The sequence below is a fragment of the Scyliorhinus torazame genome, chromosome 12 (assembly GCF_047496885.1).
Source record: "Scyliorhinus torazame isolate Kashiwa2021f chromosome 12, sScyTor2.1, whole genome shotgun sequence".
NCBI classification, from domain to species: domain Eukaryota; kingdom Metazoa; phylum Chordata; class Chondrichthyes; order Carcharhiniformes; family Scyliorhinidae; genus Scyliorhinus; species Scyliorhinus torazame.
In genome coordinates, this window is record NC_092718.1 from 63,142,989 (window position 1) to 63,170,093 (window position 27,105).

Below are 27,105 nucleotides of genomic sequence, written 5' to 3' on the forward strand. Positions count from 1 at the left end.
GCCGCACCACCCACCATGTGCAACCCGTGGGCGCCACCATCTTCGCCGCCATATTAAAGTTTGGCCGCCACATGCGACCCATGGGGGCCGCCATCTTGGACACCATCGTTGCTGCCACCCGCCACGCGTGACCCATGGGGGCCGCCATCTTGGACGCTATCGGCAATGCCACCTGCCACGCGCAACTCATGGGAGCCGCCACCTTGGGACCTCTCCGCATACTCCCGGGAGCCCAGCTCACCCGACAGTGCGCTGGCCACTGCTACCTCCGACCAGCCTACCAACCGCCTTCCGAAGCTCGCCTCCATCACGCTCGACCAGTCCCGGCCGCATCATCTCACAAAGTCCACGGTGACTGTCCGGAGCAACGGGGGCGAGACTGCCTGTCTTTTCGACTCCGGGAGCACAGACAGCTTCATACACCCAGATACGGTAAGGCGCTGTTCCCTCCCAATCCTACCCGCGACCCTACGGTCTAGAAGTCTCCCAGTCTCCCGCTGGCAGGAGGTCCTCTCCGACGCGCTCCACTCCATCCGGTCGCTCCTGTGTACAGCCACCAATGAGACTCCTCATGAACGTATGTTTGCCTTCCCCAGGAAATCCACCTCCGGGGTCCCGCTTCTGTCCTGCTTGACAGTCCCAGGGCCCGTCCTCCTCCGGAAGCATGCGAGGAGCCATAAAACTGACCCCCTCATCAAGAAGGTCCTGCTCCTCCATGCCAATCCACAATATGCTTACGTGGCACACCAGGACGGGCGGCAGGACACGGTCTCCTTCGGGATTTGGCACCTGCAGGTTCCCCAGCGACCATCACCATCACCCCCGACCCTACACCGACTTCCCCACCACTGCCCACCTCCCTCACGAACTAACACCGCAGGCCCACTGGCGACAAGCACCACCATCTCCGCCCATACACTGCCCCCTCCTTCGCCGACTCAACATCCGGGTGAAGAAGAAGAAAACACGCTCCCGGACACGCAGGTCTTGACACCGGCGCCAACACCACAGCCGGGACTGTGGCGATCACGGCGGAAGGTCAAGGCCCCCGACAGACTTGACCTTTATGAGCACTTCACCCCCGCTGAACTTTTATTTAAACAGGGGGTGAATGTGGTATTCCATGGTATTGCATTGTATTGTATTGTGCATGCCTAGGCTTGTCCAGGCTGGCTCCGCCTGTGGCTCCTCCCCTCGGGCTTATGTATAAAGGTGGCAAGTCTCCGCCCCCGACCCAGTTCGGGTCCAGAGGCAGGAGGCTTGCTGTTTAGTGTATTATAGCCTCAGTTACGTTCATCACTCGGTATGTGTTATTGATGGTGTATCAGTAGTGTTCAGTGCCTGACATAAAAGGTCAGAGTGCATAGTGCTCAGTACCTGACTTAAAGGTCAGAGTGCGTGGTGCTCAGTGCCAGACAGAAAAGGTCAGAGTGCGTGGTGCTCAGTGCCTGATAGAAAAGGTCAGAGTGCGTGGTGCTCAGTACCTGACAGAAAAGGTCAGAGTGCGTGGTGCTCAGTACCTGACAGAAAAGGTCAGAGTGCGTGGTTCTCAGTACCTGACAGAAAAGGTCAGAGTGCGTAATGCTCAGTACCTGACAGAAAAGGTCAGAGTGCATAGTGCTCAGTACCTGACAGAAAAGGTCAGAGTGCGTGGTCCTCAGTGCCTGATAGAAAAGGTCAGAGTGCATGATGAACACATCACCCACTTGTGCCTGAAAATTACACCTATTGTCAGACCCTGATTTGCATAGTACACCTCATCCCTCCATTTCATTGGGGGATGTAGGCCTGCAGCACAATCAGATTGGGTGGGCCTTGAGTATCTCGGGAGGCCCCTGTTCTTTTGGGAAGGCATTGGTTGTACATTGCTCTCATTGACTTGAATTCCTCCTGCCTCAGACAGACCACCATCAGATCCAGAAATATTGGCCATTTTGTAATGTGCAGCAGGCATGCGGGAAAATCATCTCTCAGGATCTGCTTCAAGTCACTCACCATCTTGACTTGGAAGTATATCGCCATTCCTTCACTGTCGCAGGGTCAAAATACTGGAACTCCCTCCCTCACAGCACTGTGGGTGTATCTACACCACATGGGCTGCTGCAGTTCAAAATTCACCACCACCTTCTCAAGGGGAATAAATAATGGCTGTACATAGTGGCCTCACTATTCAGACTGGGAATAGTGATGGTTGGTAAATGCCCCAGTCAATCATACCTGGGACCCACACTGCTGGAAGTGATTGCGATCGACTTTCGAACATCATTGGTAATGTGTGACTATCCTCTACTCGCTATATTTTGCTACAGAAATCACATTGCTTTTATTATTAGGATAAGCTGTGGTAGCTTCTGGATCGGTGGTAGTTATATGAGGTCTGTTTGTTGTAGTTTGTAGATTCTCCTTTTAAATACTCTCCTAAGACTATAGCAGTGCACTGTTTGAATAGATTGTTTGCTTTGCTGCTTAGAGTAAATATTTTTTGCTTTCTGCAAAATAGACTGTTGTGAATCCTTACGTAAGACCTACTCTGCCTCTAACTTATTGGTTGACAGACTGGTGTCGAAAGACATGAATGACTGCTGCCCTTGTTAGTGGTGCCATTTCGCAAGTTTGAATAAAATAAACATACCATTTCCAATTCAATATCCAGAAGTTTGCAGGCTCCAAATACAGGCGGCTTTGCTGTAATCAGAATATTTATATTCACCGGTTAAACATTACCATGGCAACCACACGCAATATATTCCATATCGTAGCTTTGAATTTTCTGATATTAAAGTGTAATAAATACTCAGACACGTTGAGTGTGCTTCCTGTCGCAAAATTACAAAACAACACGAAAGACCAAACCTCATACTTTAAATATTTCACTGTGATCCAATTCAGCCAGGACATGATGGGGCCAACACAATCATCAGTGAGGACTATCTGGGCTATGCTTTATGAAATCACCATATCAGTAAAGAGCTTTGCCTGAGGGAAGAGCAAGTATGGCTTTTCAGCGATTCAGAGCACACTTGATTTTCCATCCAGTACTAGTGCATGGAGTGGAAAATAAAAACTAAATGGACAGCAACTCCGCATTGAAATAACCTCCGAGCACCGACCCTCAAATAATCGAACATATAATCAGATTGTACAGTCGTACACAAGCTCCGAGAGGCTGTGACTCACAGATAAGATATCTCCCCACAAATTAGGAGTCTTTTCCTCCGAGGCATAAGAATAAGCAGAGCGGGACTGGAAGCCTGGCTTGATTGAGGCTCTGACTGAGGCTTGATTGAGGTGAAGGCTCGTTATTAGGGTTAGATAGAGGGGATGGGGTTCTGCAACTCGTCAAAATTAAAAGCACGCTTCATTCACCAAAACTGACAGCTCTCAAAATCCAGAAAAGTTGTACACAACCCCACACGTGACCAGCAAGGGAAGGGATTTGGTCCAACGTGACTTTGTGAGAGAATATAAAATGGGCAATAATGAATTCTTCCTCCATTTTACACATCTCCTTATTTTTGTATGCATGAACTTCAGATAAAATCCAACTTGGAAGAGGTGTGAAATGGGCTGCCGACCTGCATTAGATAGCTGTGTACAGGCTCCCTCTGTGTACGCAGCCTCGGAACGCCCACTGAGCAAAGTTCCACATTCTGTATAATCCTGCTCCAGAGTTGACAGCGCAAACAGCAGCAATGCGTTTGCCAGAGACCAATTTGAAAATAAAAAGCTGGAAAATCCCTTGTAGTTTCCCCTCCCATATCTTATTCCGGTTACACTACCTAGCACGATACAAGATCATTTCCCCAGGTTACTGTCTGTGGCTGAGCCAAACTGTTTACAATCCTGAGGCTGGATTTAATTTAAGCAATGAGGGATCCCACCCACTGGCTGGTGCCTCTTATTAGGGAGGACCTGCTGAATTGGGTGCCACTTTGACACTTAGCGCCCCTGGGGAAGAAACAGAGGCCAGCAGCTCTGTTGAACAGCAACATTGTCAATACGACACCACCAAGGACGTTGCTGCATTCCGGGCCACAGGTGAGTGAAGACGGGGGGGTGGGTTGCGAGGTGGGGGTTGCGAGGGTGGTAGGGATCGTCAGCAAATTGCAGGGGAGTGTCTCTCGCAGTGGCTCCCGTTCTTCCCGATGTAGGGTCTCACAATCAGGCACTCAATGCCTTTGAATGAGGGAAGCCCCTGCAAGAGCCCGCAAGCTGACCCACACATGCTTGTCGTATTCCCTGCACCCCGCTTGCCATGGGTTAATACCAGCGGTGGTGGGATGAGGCCCTTAAGTGGACATTAATTGCCTACCTACGGGTGCCAATTGGGTGCCAGGGCAGGAAGGCCGCCCATGCACCATGGACGTGATTAAGGTGCAGGCGGGAAGGTGCCATGCTCCCAGCTGATTACATGTGCTCCCCACTATCAAACTCACTATGTGAGAGGGCACAAGATTCCACCTTTGCTGTTCTGTTTAATCCCGAGGTGAGCTTCCAATGCTATATCTGTTCCAGCACCAAGAGTACCTACTTCTTCCAAAATAACATCACGAGCTCCGCTCCTGTCTCAGTTCATCTAATACTGAAACTTTAACTAACTGTTACCTGTAAGCCTGATTATTCCAATGTTATCGTGGCTGGCTTCCCCGCCTTCTATCCTCTATAAACCTGAGCCCATCCAAAATCTCTTGCTATCTGCTTCCCAACACACACGGTTTCAATCACCCATTGCTCCGGTGTCTCCCAGTCCAGCAGCGCCTCAATTTTAGCATTCCCATAATTGTCACGCCTTCACTCCTTTCTATCGCTGTGCCCTCCTCCAGGCCTACAACCCTTGTGCTCTCCTCCAATTCTGTCCTCTTGAGCATCCCCGATTCTAATCTCTCCAGGTTGTGCTTTTAGTTGCCAGGGACCCAAGCTCTGGAATTTCCTCCCTAAATCTCACTCTCACACTCGCTCGCTCTCTCAGCCCGCCTTACTCATCTACCTTTAGTCACCTGATTTAAACTCTGCTTTGACCCTGCCAATTCTGTTTGAGAATGCTGCTGTGGAATATTTCGGGATGTTTTATTACATTTGAGGTGGTATTTAGCTTCAAGTTGTTTTTGTATATTTCTGTTTTGTAAGGGGCTGGTTTAGCACAGTGAGCTAAACAGCTGGCTTGTAATGCAGAACAAGGCCAGCAGCACGGGTTAATTTCCCGTACCGGCCTCCCCGAACAGGCGCTGCAATGTGGCGACTAGGGGTTTTTCACAGTAACTTCATTGAAGCCTACTTGTGTCAATAGGCGATTATTATTATTATATGCTCCAAATGGGTGGCACGGTAGCACAGTGGTTAGCACTATTGCTTCACAGTGCCAGGGACCCAGGTTCAATTCCCGGCTTGGGTCACTGTCTGTGCGGATGGAGTCTGCACATTCACCCTGTGTCTGCGTGAGTTTCCTCCGGGTGCTCCGGTTTCCTCCTACAACTCCCTAATTACGTGCAAGTTGGGTGAATTGGACATTCTGAATTCTCCCTCAGTGTATCCGGACAGGCGCCGTAGTGCTATAACTAGGGGATTTTCGGGATGGGTGACACATGGTGGCGCAGTGGTTAGCACTGCTGCCTACGGCGCTGAGGACGCACGTTCAATCCCAGTCCTGGGTCACTGTCTGTGTGGAGTTTGCACATTCTCCCAGTGTCTGTGTGGGTTTCATCCCCACAACCCAAAGATATGCAGATTAGGTAGATTGGCCACGCAAAAATTGCCCCTTAATTGTAAAATAAATAATTGGTTACTGTCATGTGAGAGTACCTTTAAGAAATGGTGTTTAAGAAATGTACCTTTAAGAAATGGGTGGTGATGTCAGAGCTTGGGTGGAGCTTGGCTGTCTTGTCAGCTTTTTTACTTTTGTTTTAGGCTGATTGCTGCAGGGTGTGTTTTCCGTGTTGGAGCTGAAGCCAGCCAAAGCAGGTGTGCTGTTGATCTTTCTGCCATGAAAAGACTATCTCTTGATCATTTGGTGAATTCAGAATTATAAATGTTCTCCGTAGTGAATGTAAACCTAATGTGCTTCTGTTAAAAGGTGTTTGTCTTCTGGATGTTGTTTGGGAAGTTATTAAGGATTACTTAGTGTTGTATTCTTTGGGGGTTGTATTTGAATTGATGGTTGCTAAGATGTTCACTGTATGTTTTAAAAAGGTTAACTTGAGTTCATAGAATAAACATTGTTTTGCTTTAAAAATTACTTTTCCATTTCTGTTGTACCACACCTGTAGAGTGGGCCGTGTGCTCCCCATACCACAATCTATTAAAAGTTGTGGGTGAGGTGAACTCCATGATACACTTTGGGGTTCTCTAAACCCTGGTCCATAACAGTACTCTAAATTTATTTTTTCTAAACTAGGGGATTTTCACAGTAACTTCATTGCAGTGTTGATGTTAGCCAACTTGTGACAATAATAAAGATTGTTATTATTATGCAGTAAAGGAAAGATTTCACCATTTAACACACGGTCCCTGCTGAAGAATGTTACCCCTGTTATAACCCGCACGTGTCTCACGGGGTAGGGATAATCCATACCTCGTGGAGCTTGCAGAATACGAGCTCCCCCGATAAGGGGGCAGGGTACCTTTAACACAACTCATGCACTTTTGTATAAATAGAGTCCTGTAGAGATCGACTGGAGCTGTATATAACAGGTGACATGTTAAATAAAAGTAAGTTTTGTTTTTCCCTACAGTCGATTTGGACTCCTTTTGTTGCTCCTTGTAAAAACCTCCCTCATCAACTGTTCAGGATCATTAAAATAAATTTCTATAAGCGGTGTAAGGCCTCTATCCTATAACCTCATTAGCTGCTGAAGGGCATTCCAAACACCAAATCAATACGACAATATCACCCGGATCTCTGAACTGTGACATCAAGAGATACAAGATTTCAAGCTGAGCTTGTGCGAGTCAATACTTTAAGGAATTATTGAGGAATCAAAATGTCACGGTAGATTTTAAGAGGTTTTCGAGATAAACAATGGACTGGATTTTTCAGCTGTGCCCAGCGCAAGATCGCCACGGGCAGGACGGGGAACATGTAACAGGTCCGTTAACCTCGGTTGGGAATTTACGGTCGCCGGGTGGGCGCAGCCAAAAATCCCGCCCAATTTCTCTGGACTAACCTGCAGGGTGCAAAAATATTTTTTGTTGCTCAGCGCTGAAGTCAAAATTGCAACCCCGCAGCCTCATACTTACTCTCATCTGGTCTGGTCTGTCCCATGGGTCTTCTGACGGGGGTCCCTGACACGATGACAGATGACGCGCGGCCATTGTAAGCAACGGGTAAGTGCAACCTGGGAGTGGCACACAGAGAAATGGTTTAAACTCCGGGCTATCTCTGCATCGCCTAACTTTACTTTGCAGTCACACACACCAAGAGGAGCTGGACCGTGCTCTATTCATCTGAACTGACCGCGGACATGGGCATTTCCCCAGTGTGGTATTAGAGGTATTACGGTACCTGATAGGCTGGAGCACCATTGGTTGAAACTGTATGCTTTCTATTGGTTAGGATGTATGGTAGCTCTGCCCTGCTGGGCGGGGTATTAGAGCCCGTGCTGCCCCAGCAGCCTTCATTCTGTACCTGAGCTGCTGGGGGGAACATCTAGCTTATTAAAGCCTTCAGTTGGACTACAACCTCGCTTTAGTGGTCATTGATCGTGCATCAATTTAATAACCTAGTTTTTGTAAGAAGAAAGGATGGAGCTCCGAATCAAGCCGGAGTGTCTGCCACTCAGCCCTGGGTGGCGAACTCAGGTATAAGATTAATTAGGGCCACGTGGCGAACTCAGCGGCAATCTTCAAGCACTGGCTGGCATGCTTTAAAGGGTATTTTGGGACGGCCGAAAACACACCTACGGGAGAGCAGAAACTGCAAGTCCTGCACTCAAGGGTGAGCGCGGAGATTTACACCCTAATCGAGGAAGCGGAAGACTTTGATGCAGCAATAGAGCTGCTCAAAGAACATTATATTCGCCCAGTAAACCAGGTCTATGCCCGGCACCTGCTTGCAACAAGGCGACAAACCCCTGGGGAATCGCTGGAAGAATTCTACCGTGCACTCCTGGTGTTGGTGAGAAACTGCAGCTGCCCGCAAGTTTCGGCGAGCGAACACACTGAACTCTTGCTCCGGGACGCTTTCGTGGCAGGTATGCTATTCCTCACAAATCCGCCAGCAACTGTTAGAAAAAGACACTCTGGGTCTCAAGGAGGCATGGGCCCTTGCAGGCCTCCTGGACGTGGCCTCCAGGAACGCTCGCGCTTACATTCCCGACCGTGCGGCAGCCCCCTGGGTAGCGTGGAACCCCTCCGCGGCCGACCCCGAGATTTCCCCCATCCCCCCACAGGCCTGCGCTACAAGGCAGCTTGGCAACCCCGGGGGGCCCCGCTGCTACTTTTGCGGGCAGGTCAAGCACCCCCGCCAGCGCTGCCCGGCCCGCGCATCCACCTGCAAGGGATGCGGCAAAAAGGGCCATTTTGTGGGGGTATGTCAGGCCCGTGCGGTTGCCGCGGTCTCTGGCGGCGAATGCGGACCGCAACCACAAACCTTTCCATGGTCCCTGTGCGGCCAGCAGTCGCCGTCATCTTCTTATTCCAGGGCCACGTGCGGACCCCGGGTGCCGCAATCTTGTTCCGCGGACGCCACGTTGGAGGGATGGGCGCCGCCATTTTGTGCACCTCCAGCCATGTGCGACCAATGGGAGCCGCCATCTTGGATGAACCCCCAGGACCCCAGCTCGGCTGACCATGCACTGCCCGAAGAGAACTCTCAACTGCTGCGATTAGCGTCGGTGACTCTGGATCAGTCCCGGCCTCGAACACTCTCAACTGCTACAACAACATTATTCTTCAACGGGCACGAGACGTCCTGCCTAATCGATTCTGGGAGCACGGAGAGCTTCATCCACCCCGACACGGTAAGGCGCTGTTCTCTCCTCATCCACCCCATTAACCAAAAAATCTCACTGGCTTCCGGGTCACACTCAGTGGAGATAAAGGGGTTTTGTGTAGCAAACCTCACAGTCCAGGGAAGGGAGTTCAAAAATTTCCACCTCTACGTCCTTTCCCACCTCTGCGTGGCTACACTCCTGGGTTTAAACTTCCAGTGTAACCGCCAGAGTCTAACCTTCAAATTCGGCGGCCCTATACCCCCCTTTACTGTTTGCGGCCTCGCGACCCTTAAGGTCAACCCGCCTTCCCCGTTTGCGAACCTCACCCCGGATTGCAAACCCGTCGCCACCAGGAGCAGACGGTACAGTGCCCAGGACAGGATCTTCATCAGGTCAGAGGTCCAAAGGCTACTGAGGGACGGGGTCATTGAAGCCAGTAACAGCCCCTGGAGAGCTCAAGTAGTGGTGGTAAGGACCGGGGAGAAGCTTAGGATGGTCATCGACTACTGTCAGACCATCAACAGGTTTATGCAGCTGGACGCGTATCCTCTCCCCCGCATATCCGACCTGGTAAACAGGATCGCGCATTATAAGGTCTTCACCACGGTGGATCTCAAGTCCGCCTACCACCAGCTCCCCATCCGCACTAGTGACCACAAATACACTGCCTTCGAGGCAGATGGGCGGCTCAATCACTTATTAAGGGTTCCCTCCGGCGTCACCAACGGGGTCTCGGTCTTCCAGCGCGAGATGGACCGAATGGTTGACCGGTACGTTTTACGGGCAACATTCCCGTATCTCAATAATGTCACCATCTGCGGCCACGACCAGCAGGAGCTCGACACCAACCTCCGAAAATTCCTCCAGACCGCAAAAATCCTTAACCTTACATACAACAAGGATAAATGCGCGTTTAGCACCGGCCGCCTAGCCATCCTCGGCTACGTAGTGCGAAATGGAGTTATAGGCCCCGACCCTGAACGCATGCGCCCCCTTATGGAGTTCCCCCTCCCTCACTGCTCCAAGGCCCTGAAGCGCTGCCTAGGTTTTTTCAGTTACTACGCCCAGTGGGTCCCCAGCTATGCGGACAAGGCACGTCCCCTGATCCAATCTACAACTTTTCCCCTGTCGATAGAGGCCCGCCAGGCCTTCAGCCGCATCAAAGCAGACATTGCCAAAGGCCACGATGCACGCCATCGACGAGTCCCTCCCCTTCCTGGTCGAGAGCGATCCGTCTGATGTAGCTCTGGCGGCCACCCTCAACCAAGCGGGCAGACCAGTGGCCTTCTTCTCACGTACCCTCCATGCTTCCGAAATCCGCCACTCCTCAGTCGAAAAGGAGGCCCAGGCTCCTGAAGCTGTGCGACATTGGAGGCATTACCTGGCCGGCAGGAGATTCAATCTCCTCACTGACCAACGGTCGGTTGCTTTCATGTTCGATAATGCGCAGCGGGCCAAGATAAAAAACGACAAGATCTTGCGGTGCAGGATCGAACTCTCCACCTACAACTACGAGATCTTGTATCGTCCCGGGAAGCTAAACGAGCCTCCTGACGCCCTGTCCTGCGGCACATGTGCCACCGCACAAGTGGACCGCCTCCGAGCCCTCCACGAGGACCTCTGCTACCTGGGGGTCACTCGCTTTTTCCATTTTGTCAAGACCCGCAACCTGCCCTATTCCATCGAGGAGGTCAGGACAGCCACCAGGGACTGCCAAATCTGCGCGGAGTGCAAACCGTACTCCTGCCGGCCAGAGAGAGCGCACCTGATAAAGGCTTCCCGTCCCTTTGAACACCTCAGCATGGACTTCAAAGGCCCCCTCCCCTCCACTGACTGCAAAACGTACTTCCTGAACGTGATTGATGAGTACTCCCGGTTCCCATTCGCCATCCCCTGCCCCAACATGACCGCAACCACTGCCATCAAGGCCCTCCATAGCATCTTTGCACTGTTCGGGTTCCCCGCTTACATACACAGTGATAGGGGTCCTCCTTTATGAGCGACGAACTGCGTCAATTCCTGCTCAGCAAGGGCATCGCCTTGAGCAGGACGACCAGTTACAACCCCCAGGGTAACGGACAGATAGAGAGGGAGAACGGAACGGTCTGGAAGACCATCCTACTGGCCCTACGGTCCAGGAACCTCCCAGTCTCCCGCTGGCAGGAAGTCCTCCCGGATGCCCTCCACTCCATCCGGTCACTGCTTTGTACCACAACCAACCAGACACCTCACGAACGTCTCCTTGCCTTCCCCAGGAAGTCCTCCTCTGGGACCTTGCTCCCGACCTGGCTGGCAGCACCCGGACCCATCCTGCTCTGAAAACACGTGCGGGCGCACAAGTCGGACCCGTTGGTCGAGAGGGTCCATCTGCTCCATGCTAACCCCCAGTACGCCTACGTGGCGTACCATGACGGCCGACAAGATACGGTCTCCCTACGAGGCATGGCGCCCGCCAGTGCCCCATGCACACCCCAGCCACCAGTCCCACCCTCCCCTCCACCAGGGCACCTTACAGGAGGATCGGTCCTCCCGCCAGCCCTGTCTAGGCCCCCCACACCCAACGATGCCCCCCGCAAGCGCTCCCTCCCCAAGTCAACCGTTTTCCCAACCAGCACCGTCTAGGGGTGCCGAAGCTGCCATGGAGATCGAAGCCACGCTCCCGGAGTCACAGACATCCGAGCCTCCACCGGAGTCACCACCGAAGCTCTGACGATCACAGAGGACGACCAGGGCCCCCGATCGACTGATTGCTTCATTTTAAACTGTAAACTATAAATTTAAATCACAAATTGTAAATAGCTATCAGAATTGTAAATAGTTACAAAACGCTGTACGGAGGTATTACGGTAGCTCCATAACTAATTCTACCACGTTGCCATGTTTGTAGTATCAGACCACCATCCCCGCCGGACCTTTTTTTTAACAGGTTGTGAATGTGGTATTAGAGGTATTACGGTACCTGATAGGCTGGAGCACCATTGGTGGAAACTGTATGCTTTCTATTGCTTAGGATGTATGGTAGCTCCGCCTGCTGGGCGGGGTATAAGAGCCTGTGCCACCCCAGCAGCCTTCATTCTGTACCTGAGCTGCTGGGGGAAACATCTAGCTTATCAAAGCCTTCAGTTGGACTACAACCTCGCTTTAGTGGTCATTGATCGTGCATCACCCAGTAGGATTGAACCCACGTCAGCCACAAGCTAGAATTGTGGGAGGGTGACCACTCGACCCAACCAGGAAGGGGCAGCCATTTGAAGCCAGGTGGAGGTTTCGACTCACCAGCGATGCCCACATCCTGTAAATGAGTTTTTAAAAAGCTGAAATATTTCTAGGCAGGATTATAGCGTCAGCACTGACCAGTTTGGCATGAGGGCATTCTCCTTTCCTCGAAACATAATTCCAACATTGGTGGCATGCTGACGTGACGAATAGAAATCCGTGTAATCCCCTGGAAGTAAAAAACATAAAATGCAGCACCGTTTACTTTATCGACATTTGGAACCATTTCCAGTCTCTGTTACCGTATAATAAGAAAAGGTGCCTCTATGAATCTTTATTTCCCCTGATAGCACAAGTTGTACGCTGCCACGTTAGCAGATTAGCCCAGAATACACTTCATAGCAAATCCTGTCACAACTTTGGGATCACCGAGATTCTTGTGCAGAGACAGCCTGCTCATTGCTCTCTGTTGCCCCCTCACTGTACAAATGAGCAAAGCAACTTCCAAAGGCACACTCGCTGCAGGAGGAAGCTTCACTGACAAAAACCTGGGCAATACAGCAAGTTCCAACAACAGGAAAACACTTGAACTACTTGTAAACTTAGTGCTATTAAGGTTCACCTGACGGAAGCACAAGGAACACCTTGGGCGGGATTCTCCTATACCCGGCGGGGTTGGGGGTTCCGGTGTAATGGAGTGGCGGGAACCACTCCGGCGTTGGGCCGCCCCAAAGGTGCGGATGTCTCCGCATCTTTAGGGGCCAAGCCCTCACCTTGAGGGGCTAGGCCCGCGCCGGAGCGGTTTCCGCTCCGCCGGCTGGCAGGAAAGGCCTTTGGCGCCATGCCAACCGGCGGCGAAAGGACTTCGCCGGGCAACGCATGCGCGGGAGCGTCAGCGGCTGCTGACGTCATCCTTGCACATGCGCAGGGGAGGGGGTCTCTTCCGCCTCCGCCATAGTGAAGACCATGGCGAAGGCGGAGGAAAAAGAGTGCCCCCATGGCACAGGCCCGCCCGCGGATCGGTGGGCCCCGATCGTGGGCCAGGCCACCGTGGGGGCACCCCCCGGGGCCAGATTGCCCTGCGCCCCCCCTAGGACCCCAGAGCCCGCTCCCGCCGCCTTGTCCCGCTGTTCAAAAGGTGGTTTAATCCACGCCGGCGGAAGAGGGTTGACAGCGGCGGGACTTCGAATCGCCGGGGGTGGGCCCGCCGACCGGCACGATTCCCGCCCCTGCCAAATCTCTGGTGGCGGAGAATTTGGGACACGGCAGGGGCGAGATTCACGCCAGCCCCCCGGCGATTCTCCGACCCAGTGGGGGGTCGGAGAATCGCGCCCCATGTGTGTGAGAAGTTTAATTGCAACGGAATAGTCTTTTAACCCTGAACTTCCTCTTCTCATGGAGGTTGATTTCAGGGGGTGTGGGTGGGATGAGAGGTGGAGCCTTGGTCCGTCTCAAGGATGTGCACACTGTGGGCGAGGGTCTCTGGGCGGGGAATAGGGCAGGGCTGCTGGTGTGGGGAGCAAAGATCAAAATGAAGCTCAATCTGAGGTGATGGGGTTGACACAATGCGAAGGGTACTGAGTGTGGGGGTGGGGTGGGTTGTCTAAACCTCACATCTAAGTGGGAATGTAGGTGGGGGGGGGGGCAGGAGGGTTGTAAAGAACTAATTCCCTACATTTACCCTCCCAATTGGGCAGTGGGGCACATCCATCATCGGGTGGAGGAGGGGGAGCACGGTTATGGAAGAGGGAAGGGTAAGGGGGTAGTAAAAAAAAGCGAATGGAGCAAAGTGGGAGGTAGGAAGGAAGGAGAGGGGAAGATGGAGGGGAAGAGGAGAAAAGAGGAGAAGCAATGACTGAGGGGAGATGGATTGGGAAAGGAGGGTGGGACGGAAAGGGCGGGAATGAGGAAAGAAAAGCAGCACACCACCACCTGGAGGTTCCCCTCCAAGTCACTCGCCTACCTGACTTGGAATTATATCGGCCATTTCTTCACTATCGCTGGGTCACAATCCTGGAACTCCCTCCCTATCAGCACTGTGCATGTATCTACGCCACAGAGACTGCAGTGGTTCAAAAACGCAGCTCACCAGCAACTTCTCAAGGGTAATTCAGGATGGGCAACAAATACTGGCTTGGTCAACGAATCCCACATTTCATGAATGAGGGGGCATGGCACAGTGGTTAGCACTGCTGCCTCACTGCGCCAGGGGCCTGGGTTCAATTCCAGCCTTGGGTGACTGTCGGTGCGGAGTCTGCGTGTTCTCCCCGTGTCCACGTGGGATTCCGTCAGCTGCTCCGGTTTCCTCCCACAGTCCAAAGATGTGCAGGTTAGATGAATCGGACAAGATAAAACAAAATTGCCCTTAGTGTCCAGGGATGTGCAGTTAGGTGGGTTACAGTGTTAAGAGGGATTGAGTAGAGTGCTCTTGCACAGGGTTGGTGCGGACTCGATGGACTGTACTGTAGGGATTCTATGTTCTGTGAATAAAAATTAATTGAATAACTAGGTAAGAAATGAATGTATAGCATTTACTGTGCCTGTGACGACATTAGTCACATTTAACACTTTAACCTAGAGCGTGGTTTATGGTCAAGTTCTGAATCTGCCTGCTCAGAATTGACTGAATGGCTCGAATTTTCTTCAATACCAGGATGATGTAGGTAAGAAACCCTGGCCTAGCCAGTGAGGTCCACATACCATGAATGAATATAGAGAAAGATGGGAGAGGGAGGGAAGGGGCATGGAGGAGGAGAGGGAGTAGTGAGAGCAGCGGGGAGAATCAGGAGTGGAGAGGAAGGGGTGGGGAGGAGGGGAGTGGGAGGGGAGAGAAGCGGTGGAGATGAGGGGATAGGGAGGGCGAGTGAGAGGTGGGGAGGAGAGGAGTGGGGGGGGAGAGAAGTGGTGGCGATGAGGGGAGAGGGAGGGAAAGTGAGTGGCAGGGAAGAGGGGTGGGGAGGGGAGGGAGGGGGCAAAGGGGAGGAGAGTGGGAGGGTGAAGCAGGGAGTGAAGGGTTGGGGAAGGGGAGAGAAAGGGAGGGGCCATGGAGGAGGGATGGGGAGCGAGGGCAGTAGGGAGGGTTGGGGAAGAGGGAGGGGAGAGAAAGGGTGGGTGGTGGGGAGGGGTGGGTGTGAATAGGAGGGGCAGGGAGAAGGGGAGGGGAGAGTGGAGGGTGCTGGAGAGGAGTGGTGGAGCAGAGATTGAGTGGTGGGGAGGAGAGGAGCGATGGTGCTGCTAAATACTGAGGAATGGTGGTTGGATGGTATTCATTTTCAGGGGTGCATGGGGGTTGGTGAGCCTCAGAAATACTTAGCACAGGGCAGCAGGAGCCAATATGTTCCTGTGGGGAGCAAGCGACATTGTGCTATGTGTCAATGCACTGTGGAGAGGGACTGTGCTGTGCCTGTCTCTAGTCTATTGACTGAGGCTCCACAATGAGAAGGCTGGATTGCTGAGTCCACGGATTTGAACATTTCTCGGATTAGATTAATTGAAAGATTGCTTTATCAAAACTCACTTTGATGCTAAGAAAAGAAGCCTCCTCAATTGCTGAGACTTGTCTCTAGCTGCTGAAGTAAGTTGGCACTAAATGCATGGGAATTACAATGTAACTAAGCGACCAGGAGAGTGAACTCCTGTTTTTTTCACACATTGCTTATTCCCTGAATTTCGCCGGGGGCGGGGGGGGGGGGGGGGGGGCGGATATCGTTAAACAGCAGAAAACAAATGTGTGGAGGAGGGGCGAGGTGGATGAAACCAGGAGGCTTACAGCAGCCAGTAGGCCAACACTCATCCCAAAGTCAACAGTGGCACAGTCCCGTTCAATCTCAGACAGGGAGAGGCATAGAGTCGATTGCCAAATTTTATAGCTGGGTCTGAATATAAGGGCTTAATAGTGGTGACTGGAGGAATCTTTATTAGTTCAAGTGAAAATGGGTCCAACACAAAAAAATAAGCATTTTTAAGCATAGCATCAGTGCACCACCTGTAATGAACCTGATGTCAAATTACTTTACGAATCTATGTACGCATTTCCAGTTTTCCTGGTGAACGAAAACCAAAATTGCATTCGAAACCTTTTTAAAATGTACCTTACTCAGGTTCCTGTGCCCGAAAGATGGCTTCATTTTTGGAAACTGTTTGAAGTCCTGAGAACGAGTACAATTCACTCAGGGGCACACCCGTTTGGTGGACGGGCCAGCTTCTTCCGATGTTTTTGGAAACTAGTGGAACGGATATCAGAAGCTCAAGTTGCAGCTGAGCGCAATTTGTGATTAAAATTCCGCAATCTTTTATGGTTATCTCCATTTTGGCTGAGTTGCAGAAGAAAGCAGAACCGGTTGGAGGGAAATCCAGGCAGGTAACTGCAGGGGACAGGCCTGATGAACTATTTTTTTAAACTGCATTTTGTAAGTTCATCTTGTAGATGCATCACATCGAATCTAGGACAGAGAAATAGGCCATTTGGCCCATCAGGTCAATGATGGCTTCTGCAAGCCTCACGAGCTGCCTCACTGTCAATTGAATTGTAGTTAGAGATCCAACATACCAATATGTGCAGGGAGATGCATGCTGGCTGAAGACTGGGCCACAAATGCTCTGCAAAAAAGAGAGAGTTTATAGAATTGTACAATTTTGGCCAGTTTCATTGCTCTCAGAGTCAGAATCTCAGTACATTTGTTTCACAAATACTGCCCTACATTCAAGTGAAAGCTGACATGTATAAATAACATGATGACGATTGGAGGTGCCATCTTCTCTCAGTCTGGAGGACTCGAGAAATACTTCCCTGGGATCCACTTGACAGCTCTTGTCTTCTCAGATTTTGCAAATTTGGAGATATTACATTTAGTCCCCTCATCTAAATCATTAATATACATTGTGAATAGTTGGGGTCCCAGCACTGAACCCTGCGGTACCCCACTAGTCACTACCTGCCACTTGGAAAAAGACACTTTCCTCCTCTTTGTTTCCTGTCTGCCAAACAATTTTCTATCCATCTCAATATACTACCCTCAATCCCATGCTTTTTAATTTTACACACTAATCTCTTATGTGGCACTTAGCTGGGGAACAAGCACCGACGCTTGCAATGCTCCAGTAGTCATAGCCTGGCAACCTGAGAATGATCCGTTTATTCCTCCTCTTTGTTTTCTCTCCGTTAACCAATACTCAATCCATGCCAGTATATTTCCTTCAACCCCAGGGGCGGGATTCTCCGACTCCACTCCACGCCGGGTCGGAGAAACGCCGGGGGCTGGCGTGAATCCCGCCCCCGCCGTGTCCCGAAGTCTCCGCCACCAGAGATTCGGCGGGAGTGGGAATTGCGCCGCGCCGGTCGGCGGGGGTGGGAATCGCGCCGCGCCAGTCGGCGGGCCCACCCCCGCCAATTCTCCGGCCCGCAATGGGCCAAAGTCATGCTGCTGGAATGACTGTCCCGCCAGCGTGGATTAAACCACCTTTTGAACGGCGGGACAAGGCGGCGCGGGCACGCTCCGAGGTCCTGGGTGATCTGGCCCAGGGGGGTGCCCCACGGTGGCCTGGCCCGCAATCGGGACCCACTGATCCGCGGGCGGGCCTGTGCCGTGGGGGCACTCTTTTTCTTCCGCCTTCGCCATGGTCTTCACTATGGCAGAGGCAGAAGAGACACCCTCCCCTGCGCATGCGTCGCCCAGCGAAGACCCTTCGGCCCTGGCTGGCGTGGCGCCAAAGGCCTTTCCCGCCAGCCGATGGAGCGCAAACCACTCACGCGCGGGCCTAGCCCCTCAAGATGAGGGCTTGGCCCCTAAAGGTGCGGAGACTTGGCCCCTAAAGGTGCGGCCCAACGCCGGAGTGGTTCCCGCCACTCCATTACACCGGAACCCCCGCCCCGCCGGGTAGGGGAGAATCCCGCCCCAGGTGTTCTAATTTTGTTTACTAACCTCCTGTGTCGGAACTTATCGAAAGCCTTCTGAAAGTCCAAATAAACCACATCCACTGGCTGTTCTTCATCAACTTTACCAGTTACATCCTCGAAGAATTCCAGTAATTTGTCAAGCATGATTTCCCTTTTATAAATCCATGCTGACTCTATCTGATCCTGCCACTGTTTTCCAAGTGCTGTGCTATAAAATCTTTACAATGGACTCTAACATTTCCCCCACTGACATCAGGCTGACTGGTCAATAATTCCCTGTTTTCTCTCTACCTCCCTTTTTAAATAATGAGATTACATTAGCTATCCCCCAATCTATAGGAACTGTTCCAGAGTCTACAGAATCTTGGAAGATGACCACCAATGCATCCACTATTTCTAGGGCCACTTCATTAAGTACTCTGGCATGTAGAATACCAGGCCCTGGGGATATTTTGGCCTTCAATCCCAACATTCTCCCCAACACCATTTCCCTGCGAATATTGATTTCCTTCAGTTCCTCCTTCTCACTAAACCCTGCGTTCCCCAACATTTCTGCCATGTTATTTGTGTCCTCATTTGTGAAGGCAGATACAAAGTATGTGTTTAGTTGGTCAGCCATTTTTTTGGTCCCTACTATAAATTCCTCTGTTTCCTGTAAGGGATATTTGTCTCCGCCAATCTTTTTCTCTTCACATACCTATTGAAACTTTTATGTTCCCCACGAGCTTATTCTCAGACTCCCCTTCTTAATCAAACCCTTTGACCTCCTTTGCTGAATTCGAAACTACTCCCAATCCTCAGGTTTTTTCCTCTGGCCAATTTGTATGCCTCTTACCTGAATTTTTCCCATTTCACTTTTGCACGACATAGGAATGAACAATTGTTTCACTTCACCCATGCACACTTTGAATGTTTGCCTTTGCCTATCCCCTGTCATCCCTTTAAGCAACAGTCCCCAATCCATCAGAGCTAACTCTGGTTCAATATCATCATAGTTTCCTTTATTTGGATTCAGGACTCCAGCCTCAGAGTGAATTTTGTCACTTTCCATCTCGCTGAAGAATTCTAACATATTCTGGTCGCTCATCCCCAAAGGGCCTCGCACAGCTAGATAGCCAGTGCTTCCTTTCTCATTGCACAATCCAGGGTTCACTGGATTTGTTGGTCCCACCCTTTTTCTTGATTGGAACATGTTGACCTGCATTCTCCATTTCCTTCTTGAATGAGTCCCACTATTCTGTCACAGATTTACCTAAAAGTGTCTGCTCCCAGTCTCCCCTGGCTAAAACATATCTGATCTTATTAAAATCGGCCTTCCCCCAGTTTAGAACTTGGACATCAGGCCCATCCTTGTCCTTTTCCATAACAATCTTGAATCTAATGGTGTTATGATCACTATCTGTAAAATGCTCCCCACTGATACTTCAACCACTTACCTGGTTTTGTTAGCTGCAATTAAATCCAGGACTGCCCCCGCCCTTGTAGGACCTTCTACGTACTGGTTTCAAAAGTTCTCATGGTGAATTTTAAGAATTCTGCTCCCTCTAAACCTTTCACACTATGACTACCCCAGTTAATGTTGGGGAAGTTGAAATCCTCCACTATCACTACTCTATTATGTTTACACTTCTCTAAATGTGCCTACGTATCTGCTCTTCTATTTCTCTCGGACTGTTAGGGGGCCTGTAGAATATTCCCAGCAATGTGACTGCTTCTTTTTGTTTACCCATAAGGCTTCATTTGAAGAACCTTCTGAGATGTCGTCCCTCCTTACTGCTGCAATTAATTCCCTGATCAAAATCACATCACCCCCTCCTCTTTTAACCTCCCTTTCTGTCTCGCCTGAAGATCCCATATCCTGGAATATTGATCTGCCAATCCTGCCCCTCTCTCATCATAGAATTTGCAGTGCAGAAGGAGGCCCTTCAGCCCATCGAGTCTGCACCAGCCCTGGAAAGTGCACCCTACTTAAGCCCACACCTCCACCCTATCCCCGCAACCCCACACAACCGTTTTGGACACTAAGGGCAATTTAGCATGACCAATCTACCTAATCTGCACATCTTTGGACTGTGGGAGGAAACCAGAACACTTGGAAGAAACCCACGCAGACACGGGGAGAACGTGCAAACTCCGCACAGACAGTGACCCAAGCCGGGAATCGAACCTGAGACCCTGGAGCTGGGAAACAGCAGTGCTAATCACTGTGCTACGTGCCTCTTAACCATGTCTGTGACAGCAATGACATCATACCCCCATGTTTTAATTTGTGCCCTCAACTCATCTGCTTTGTTCGTCAGACGCCTTGCATTAAAATAAATACCATCCAATCTTGCCAAACTCGCTTGTGTCATCAGCCCACAGGTTCAACCGGCAGGTGACGGATGCTCTGTATGCCCGGGCATCAGACTATTTTACTTTCAAGCTGGACCAGGCCCACCAAGATGCCCGGGCTGCAGGTTTTGCTGCCATCGCTGGGATGCCCCAGATCCAGGGGGCGATCGATGCACACAAAGCATCAGGGAGTGCCCTGCATTAACAGGAAGGGGTCCCACTCCCTTAATGTTTATATCGCGTGTGACCACCACCTCAGAATCATGTACGTGTGTGCCCATCACCCTGGAACCGTGCATGACAGCTCCCTCCAGGGGCACTCAGAGATCCCCGGTGTCTTCGAGGACCATCCCAGGATGATGGGTTGGCTCATGGGGAACAAGGGATACCTACTGAGGACGTGGCAGATGACAATGGTGCGGAAGCCTGAGACCGAGGCGGAGAACTGATATAATGAGGCCCACGTTTCCACCCGTACAGTCATTGAGCGGTGCATCGGGCTACTCAAGATGTGGCTCCAGTGACTGGACCGTTCTGGCGGTGCCCTGCAGTACATCATCTTAGAGGGCCTGCGGCTTTGTGATGGTCTGCTGTGCCCCCCACATACAATTTCCCTCCCCCTTCCCATTTCCCATTCTCCCCCCATTCCCCTCACCCCTTCCCATCATTTCCCTCCCCTCCAATTTCCCTCCCCATCACATTCTCCTCCCCTATCACACCATCCCCTCCCTGACCACCCTGTTCCACCCGCTAGGTGTCTGTGTAACATCACCCCAGGATGATGGGCTGTGTTGACCCTGTCAGTGATGACGACTCGCTGTGAGGTAAGCGCTGGTTCTCCTCGGTTTCTGCTGAAGTCTGACTCCTGTCTTCCTGCTGACAGCGCGCTCACGCCCATCCTCTGGACGGGGTCTGCTTTGGGGGGGGGGGGGTTTGATCTTGGGCCATGGTATCCGGGAGGGGTGGTGGGAGGCAGGGGTTGGGGGTGCCGGCAGGCCCGTTGTGAAGATTAACGTGACAGAAGCATCACCATGTTTCAGGTGTGACATGGATTAATGGTGAACAATTGATTGTGACAGACTTCCATTCCCCCTGGCTACAGATAGTGACCTCCCCAGTGCCCAGTCAGTGCTCTTCAATCTTCTTGATCTTTTGTGCTAGGTCTAGGTGTGTCTCCAGGATGAACATCAGAGGTGATGGCAGCTTGCTGCTTTCCGTGCCCTGTGTCTTTTGATGCCCTTGGCGGACGTCCTCTGGAGGGCCTGGAGCCTGAGAGCCACCGTATTCTTCCCGCTGCCCTTGATCTGCACCTGTGTCAGCGGGCGTGGAGGGGTTGGTCACTGCTCTCCCCTCGGGCAGCCCTGCAATCTCCAGGGCCCATTCCTCATAGGGGGCGAGGACTCAGTTCTCTGGAACACCTCCCACCGTCTTTGCCCATTCCAGCTTATTATGGACTATCTTCTCCTGCCGGGACAGAGAGAGGACATTGTGAGCTGCACACTTGATGGGTCAGGGAGTCTATAGCAGGTGGCATGTGTGGGCACCACACCTGAACATGAAGAGGTTTTAATGGTGGAGGCAAGGGGGTTCTGAGGTACAAACGTGAAGATGGATGTGAAGTTGGGGGTACAAGGTGCCAGTCAGTTTGATGAGGAGAGGGGGTGGTTGGGAATTTGAGGGGTGGCAGCCGGAACTGATGCCAGGTGAGAGGTGGTAACTTACCCTTGCAGCTCGTTGGAGGTCATTCGTCTTCTTCCGACATTGGGTGGCGGTCCTCCTGGATGGCCGGTCCTGCTGCCTGCACTGAAAGCAGGTGCCACTGCCTGCTGACCCTGCTGTTGGCGCTCCAACCTTCTCGGGGGAACAGGATGTCCCGCTTTTCATCCACAGCGTCGAGAAGCCTGGTGAGGTAGGCATTGCCAAAGCGAGGAGCAGGTCTGCACGCTGCCATGCTTGGGTGTCGACTGGGAGTGAGGGGTGAGGACGTTTTTAAAAGCAGCACCCTCTTGTTAACGGCAAACAGCTGAGGTGCATGTTGGGCAAATCAGATAGCGAGGGAGCCAGTAATGTTGAGAATATTGTCTGGGCACATTATTGGCACTAAGTGCCGGTGAACGCACCCAAAAACCGACTTAAGTGTGGGTGAATCCAGGTCTGGATCTCACCAAAAAGCCAACAGGAAACACCCTGTCAAACTCGCCCTAAATGACACTTTGTCATTTTTTGGCAGAGTCGCCCCCAATATCCGTCCGCACTATTGCGTTAATTTTCTCTTTAACCAGCAAAGCAACTCCACCGCCTTTTCCTTTTTGTCTGTCCTTCCTAAACACTGAATACCCCTGGATGTTCAGTTCCCATCCATGGTCACCCTGCAGCCATGTCTCCACAATGCCGACTATATCTTACCCATTTACATCTATTTGCATGATTAATTCATCCACTTTATTGCAAATACACCACACATTTGGGCAGCACGGTAGCATTGAGGTTAGCACAATTGTTTCACAGCTCCAGGGTCCCAGGTTCGATTCCCGGCTTGGGTCGCTGTCTGTGCGGAGTCTGCACATCCTCCCCGTGTGCGCGTGGGTTTCCTCCGGGTCCTCCGGTTTCCTCCCACAGTCCAAAGATGGGCAGGTTAGGTGGATTGGCCATGATAAATTGCCCTTAGTGTCCAAAATTGCCCTTAGTGTTGGGTGGGGTTACTGGGTTATAGGGATAGGGTGGAGGTGTTGACCTTGGGTGGGGTGCTCATTCCAAGAGCCGGTGCAGACTCGATGGGCCGAATGGCCTCCTTCTGCACTGTAAATTCTATGATAATGATTAGGGCACAAAGCCTTGAGGCTTATCTTTTCTTAAATAAATTTAGAGTAGCCAATTATTTTTCTTTTTCCAATTAAGGGGCAATTTAACATGGCCAATCCACCTAACCAGCACATCTTTGGGTTGTGGGGGTGAAACCCACGCAGACATGGGGGGAATACGGCTTGTCTTTTTAACATTTTTTGACCTGCTCCCATTATTTTTCACTGTAGCCTTGTTTGATTTGGGCCCTTGATTTATCTGCCTATTCCCTTTCTCTTATTCCCCTTTCTGTCTTTTGTTTTTTCGCTGTTTCCCTCTCCTCTGACTCCTTGCATGGATTCCCATCCCCTACCATTTTAGTTCAAACCCTCCTCAACCAGTTTAGCAAATACTCCGCCTCGGACATCAGTCCCGGTCCTGCCCATGTGTCACCCGTCCAGTTTGTACTGGTCCCACCTCCCCCAGAACTGGCCCCAATGCCCCAGGAATCAGAAACCCTCCCCCTCACACCATCTCTTCAGCCAGGTATTCATCTGGGCTGAACTCCTCGGTTCCCGCCTCCGGCAGCGAGAATGTGCGATGGGGCTGAGAATGGTGCGCAATGGAAAAATCGTCCAGTGCCGATTCCAACGCCCCCCCCCCCCCCCCCCCCCCCACTGGCGCCGTTATTGAGGTTTGCGCCCCCGCCAGCGGGACCATGCGAAACCGTCATTTGCTTTGATTCAAATCTCATTAGCAAGTTGGGCACTTCATGCTTAACCCCTCTGCCATGTTCCACTCCTCTTCGGCATAAGTCGCACAGACCCGAATTGGTGCAAGTATTTCCAAACGTGGCCTGGGCGGCGTAGCTCTTGAGGGGGAGAAAGTGGCTAAACATACCCTCAATCATGGTCAGGCTCGTGGGGGGTGGCTGCCTTGGCAGGAGGATGTAGCGGGGAGTGACTTGGTGCTAGGTCCGTGGACTCAGGCTGTCCCCTTCGGGATCGAGCTGGCCTGGCTCAGACCACCATTGCTGCAGTCTGTGTTTTAAACGCACCCCTTTGGTGATACTTATAGGCTCCTGGCTGTTCGCATTGCTGAGAGCTCACTGTATCCTGTGAATGCTCAGAGAGCCTCTGGTGATGCGGGAGCCCACCCAGGAGGCCCCTCTGGAAACCCTCAAGCCCCAGCTGTATCATCAAGGGATGGGCGTGGCCAAGCTCGATCAGTAGGCCACCAGGTTTTTGGCACCCCTCAGAAGCGCTGCCCCTTAAGAGAGGAAGCAGCGGATTAGCAGAGCTCACCCCAAACAAAGGGCATCTGCACCATGGCCTTTGGAACCCTCCCTGGTACAGTGCCCCTCTCATGGCAGAGGCCTCACCAGTAGCCCCCAACCCTCGGGATCATAAGCTGTCTCTTCCTGGTGAGACTGGCAGCACTGACTGCCTCTCCCACCACCTCCCAGCAGGTGTTCAGGAGGGTGGGCTTGAGTCTGTTGCCAACCTGGGGAAAAGGGTCTCCCTCATCGGCATCGAGTCCACTGCAGACTCCTGAAATCGGGGGACAGATCTTCTCTAAGTCATCTTTGTGGTTGCAGTGAGGGAATGCGGCAAGTGGAACACTTAAAACAGCTCCAACTGTCAGGCTCCTTCGCGCTAATTCCGGCCCCAGCGATTACACCGCCTGCTGGGTCAGGAATTGCTTCCAATTCTCACCGGCAGAGTCCTGGCCCATTTGCATGTCCTGAATTGTGGAATGAAAAATGCCCCCCGATCACACGCTATTCAGTTCCAGCGGGAATACTTAGGGCAGGAATCTCCGTTGCCCCACGCCGATATCATAATCGGCAATCGGACGGAGAATCTCTGTTTACGACCGAATCGCCTGTTTTTGGATGCTCCGCCCCCTCCAAAACGGTGTCATTGGGGAGTACTCCGCCCGCCGTTGGGACGGCATCAGGACATCACCCGAGGTCCTCTCCTGATACTCCGCCCCCGATGGGCCGAGTTCCCGACAGCACGAGGGATGTGCGCTCTCAGTTTTCGTGAAACCTGGTGTGGCGGCTGCGGACTGTGTCCAGCGCCGCCACAGTCGGAGGGGAGCCGTGCTGGTGGTCCGGGAGGGCTTTGGCGAGGGCTGGGGGGACTGGTGGGGGTTGGCCCGGGGGTGGGGAGGGGGTGTCCAGGGGAGGGACTATCTGGCAGGTACGGGTCCGCGCGCAGCCGGCGCCATGTTGTGCGGCGCGACCGCTGCGGGTCGTCACCGTGCGGCAGCCACGGACCCGGCAATTCTCCTGCCATTTATATCGGCAAGGCCATGGCGCGGCTGCTCGCCCCTCATCGGTCGGAGCATCGGTGCGGGGGCGGCACCAACTTTTTTGTCGTAAAACCAGACATTTCCTCTGGACATAGCCTCAAAACCGGAGAATCCAGCCCATTGTCTCCAAAACAGAGAATCATGCCCTGACATATGCTGCTATTTCTGCTCTGACTAGCACTTGGCACTGGTAGTAATCCTGAAAACACTATCATGAGGTCCTACTATTCAACTTACTTCCCAACTCCGTATATTCTGTTTTAAGGACCTCATCCTTTTTTAACTCTGTCATTCGTACCAATGTGCACCACGACCACTAGCTGTTCACCCTCCTCCTCCACAATGTCCTATAACTGCTCCGAGACATCTTTGACCCGAGCACCAGGGGGGCAACATACCATGCTGGAGTTGCGTTTGCGGCTATCTGTTTGGGAAGTGTGGTGGAGGCAGGTTAAGTCAAGGCATTCAAGAGGGAATTAGATAATTACTTGAACAGAAACAATATGCAGAAGTACGGGGAGAAGACAGGGGAATGGCACTGAGTCATGATGCTCGCGTGGAGAGCTGGTGCAGACACATTGGGCCAAATGGCCTCCTTCTGCACCTGTAACAATTCTGTGAAGGCCCATTCTAACCTACCGCTTTGACCAAGGTTTTGGTCAACTGTCCTCATGCCCTCCATAGTGTAAACTTTTGTGTGACAATGTTCCTTTGATATTTTGCTACGTTAAAGGCACTATCTAAAGACAAGTTGTTGTTGTAAGGATTGATGTTGGGAGTGCTTTTCTTCTGAATTGATACATTGCCCTGGAGTAACCGACCAATCAGTATGCCCTTCAGCAAAGTGCATATTCTTGTCAATTAATACTCATGCAGCTGACTCAACCCTAAATTAAAAATATTCATTTCAACATTTCCGAGCAAAAGTTCTTACTTTTTCCTCAGTTCTTTGTTATCCCGTAGCGTTGATTCATCAGCTGACAGGAATTGCTGGAGAAAGGCTCGAGCTTCCTTCCAGGCCTTGCGACCAAGGGCCATGAAGGAGTTAAGGGTCGGCTGCAAGACACACAGTGGCAAATTTTGAAAACCATTAGTTTCACAGAAGTGCGGTAACTCGCAGTACATGGCATACACAAGATTGGCAGAATAGCCTACATCTGGCATGCATCAGTCTTTGACTCTAACTCACATTTTCGTTGCAAGTAACTCATTCAGTTACATTTTTCTAGTTATACAGAAGCAGTCTTTCCATTTTTACAAACCTTGGGAACCAAATGGCAGATCTCGTGTGTGCTGGATGTTTCATTGCGGTCTAGACAGGGGGCCGGATTCTCTGTTTCTGAGACTAAGTGTTGACGCCAGGGCAGGATTCGTGGACTTCTACGACAGCAAAACTGATGCCACACCTGGATCGATTCAATGACCGTTAAGGGGCTAGCAAGCGCCACGTGGAACACAATCAATTCCAATGGGAAACGGTGCGGTATTCGCCGGATTTGCGATTGGCACGCAGGAGGACTGACAAGCGGCAGCCGCATTTACACACTTCACTCACCACACACACCATCCCAGCGAACAAGATGGCAGCGAGGAGAGCGACACCCCGTTTCACGGACGCCGAGCACACGACCCTGC

The 27,105-nt window shown here is 51.8% G+C and overlaps 1 protein-coding gene across 4 annotated transcripts in view; it reads right to left on the minus strand.

Moving 5' to 3' along the window:
- fah (fumarylacetoacetate hydrolase (fumarylacetoacetase)) overlaps positions 1 to 27,105 on the minus strand; it is a 94,523-nt gene that overhangs the window by 45,603 nt on the left and 21,815 nt on the right. For all 4 annotated transcript variants that reach the window (XR_011933616.1, XM_072468772.1, XM_072468774.1 and 1 more), the window contains 5 exons: positions 26,405 to 26,526; positions 16,693 to 16,742; positions 12,282 to 12,372; positions 7,234 to 7,331; positions 2,633 to 2,685 (listed from right to left, as the gene is read on the minus strand). Coding sequence is in view for 3 of the 4 variants with exons in the window: in XM_072468772.1 (XP_072324873.1) it covers positions 2,633 to 2,685; positions 7,234 to 7,331; positions 12,282 to 12,372; positions 16,693 to 16,742; positions 26,405 to 26,526 (414 nt within the window). In the remaining variant the exon portion in view is untranslated. The remainder of the gene's footprint in view (positions 1 to 2,632; positions 2,686 to 7,233; positions 7,332 to 12,281; positions 12,373 to 16,692; positions 16,743 to 26,404; positions 26,527 to 27,105) is intronic.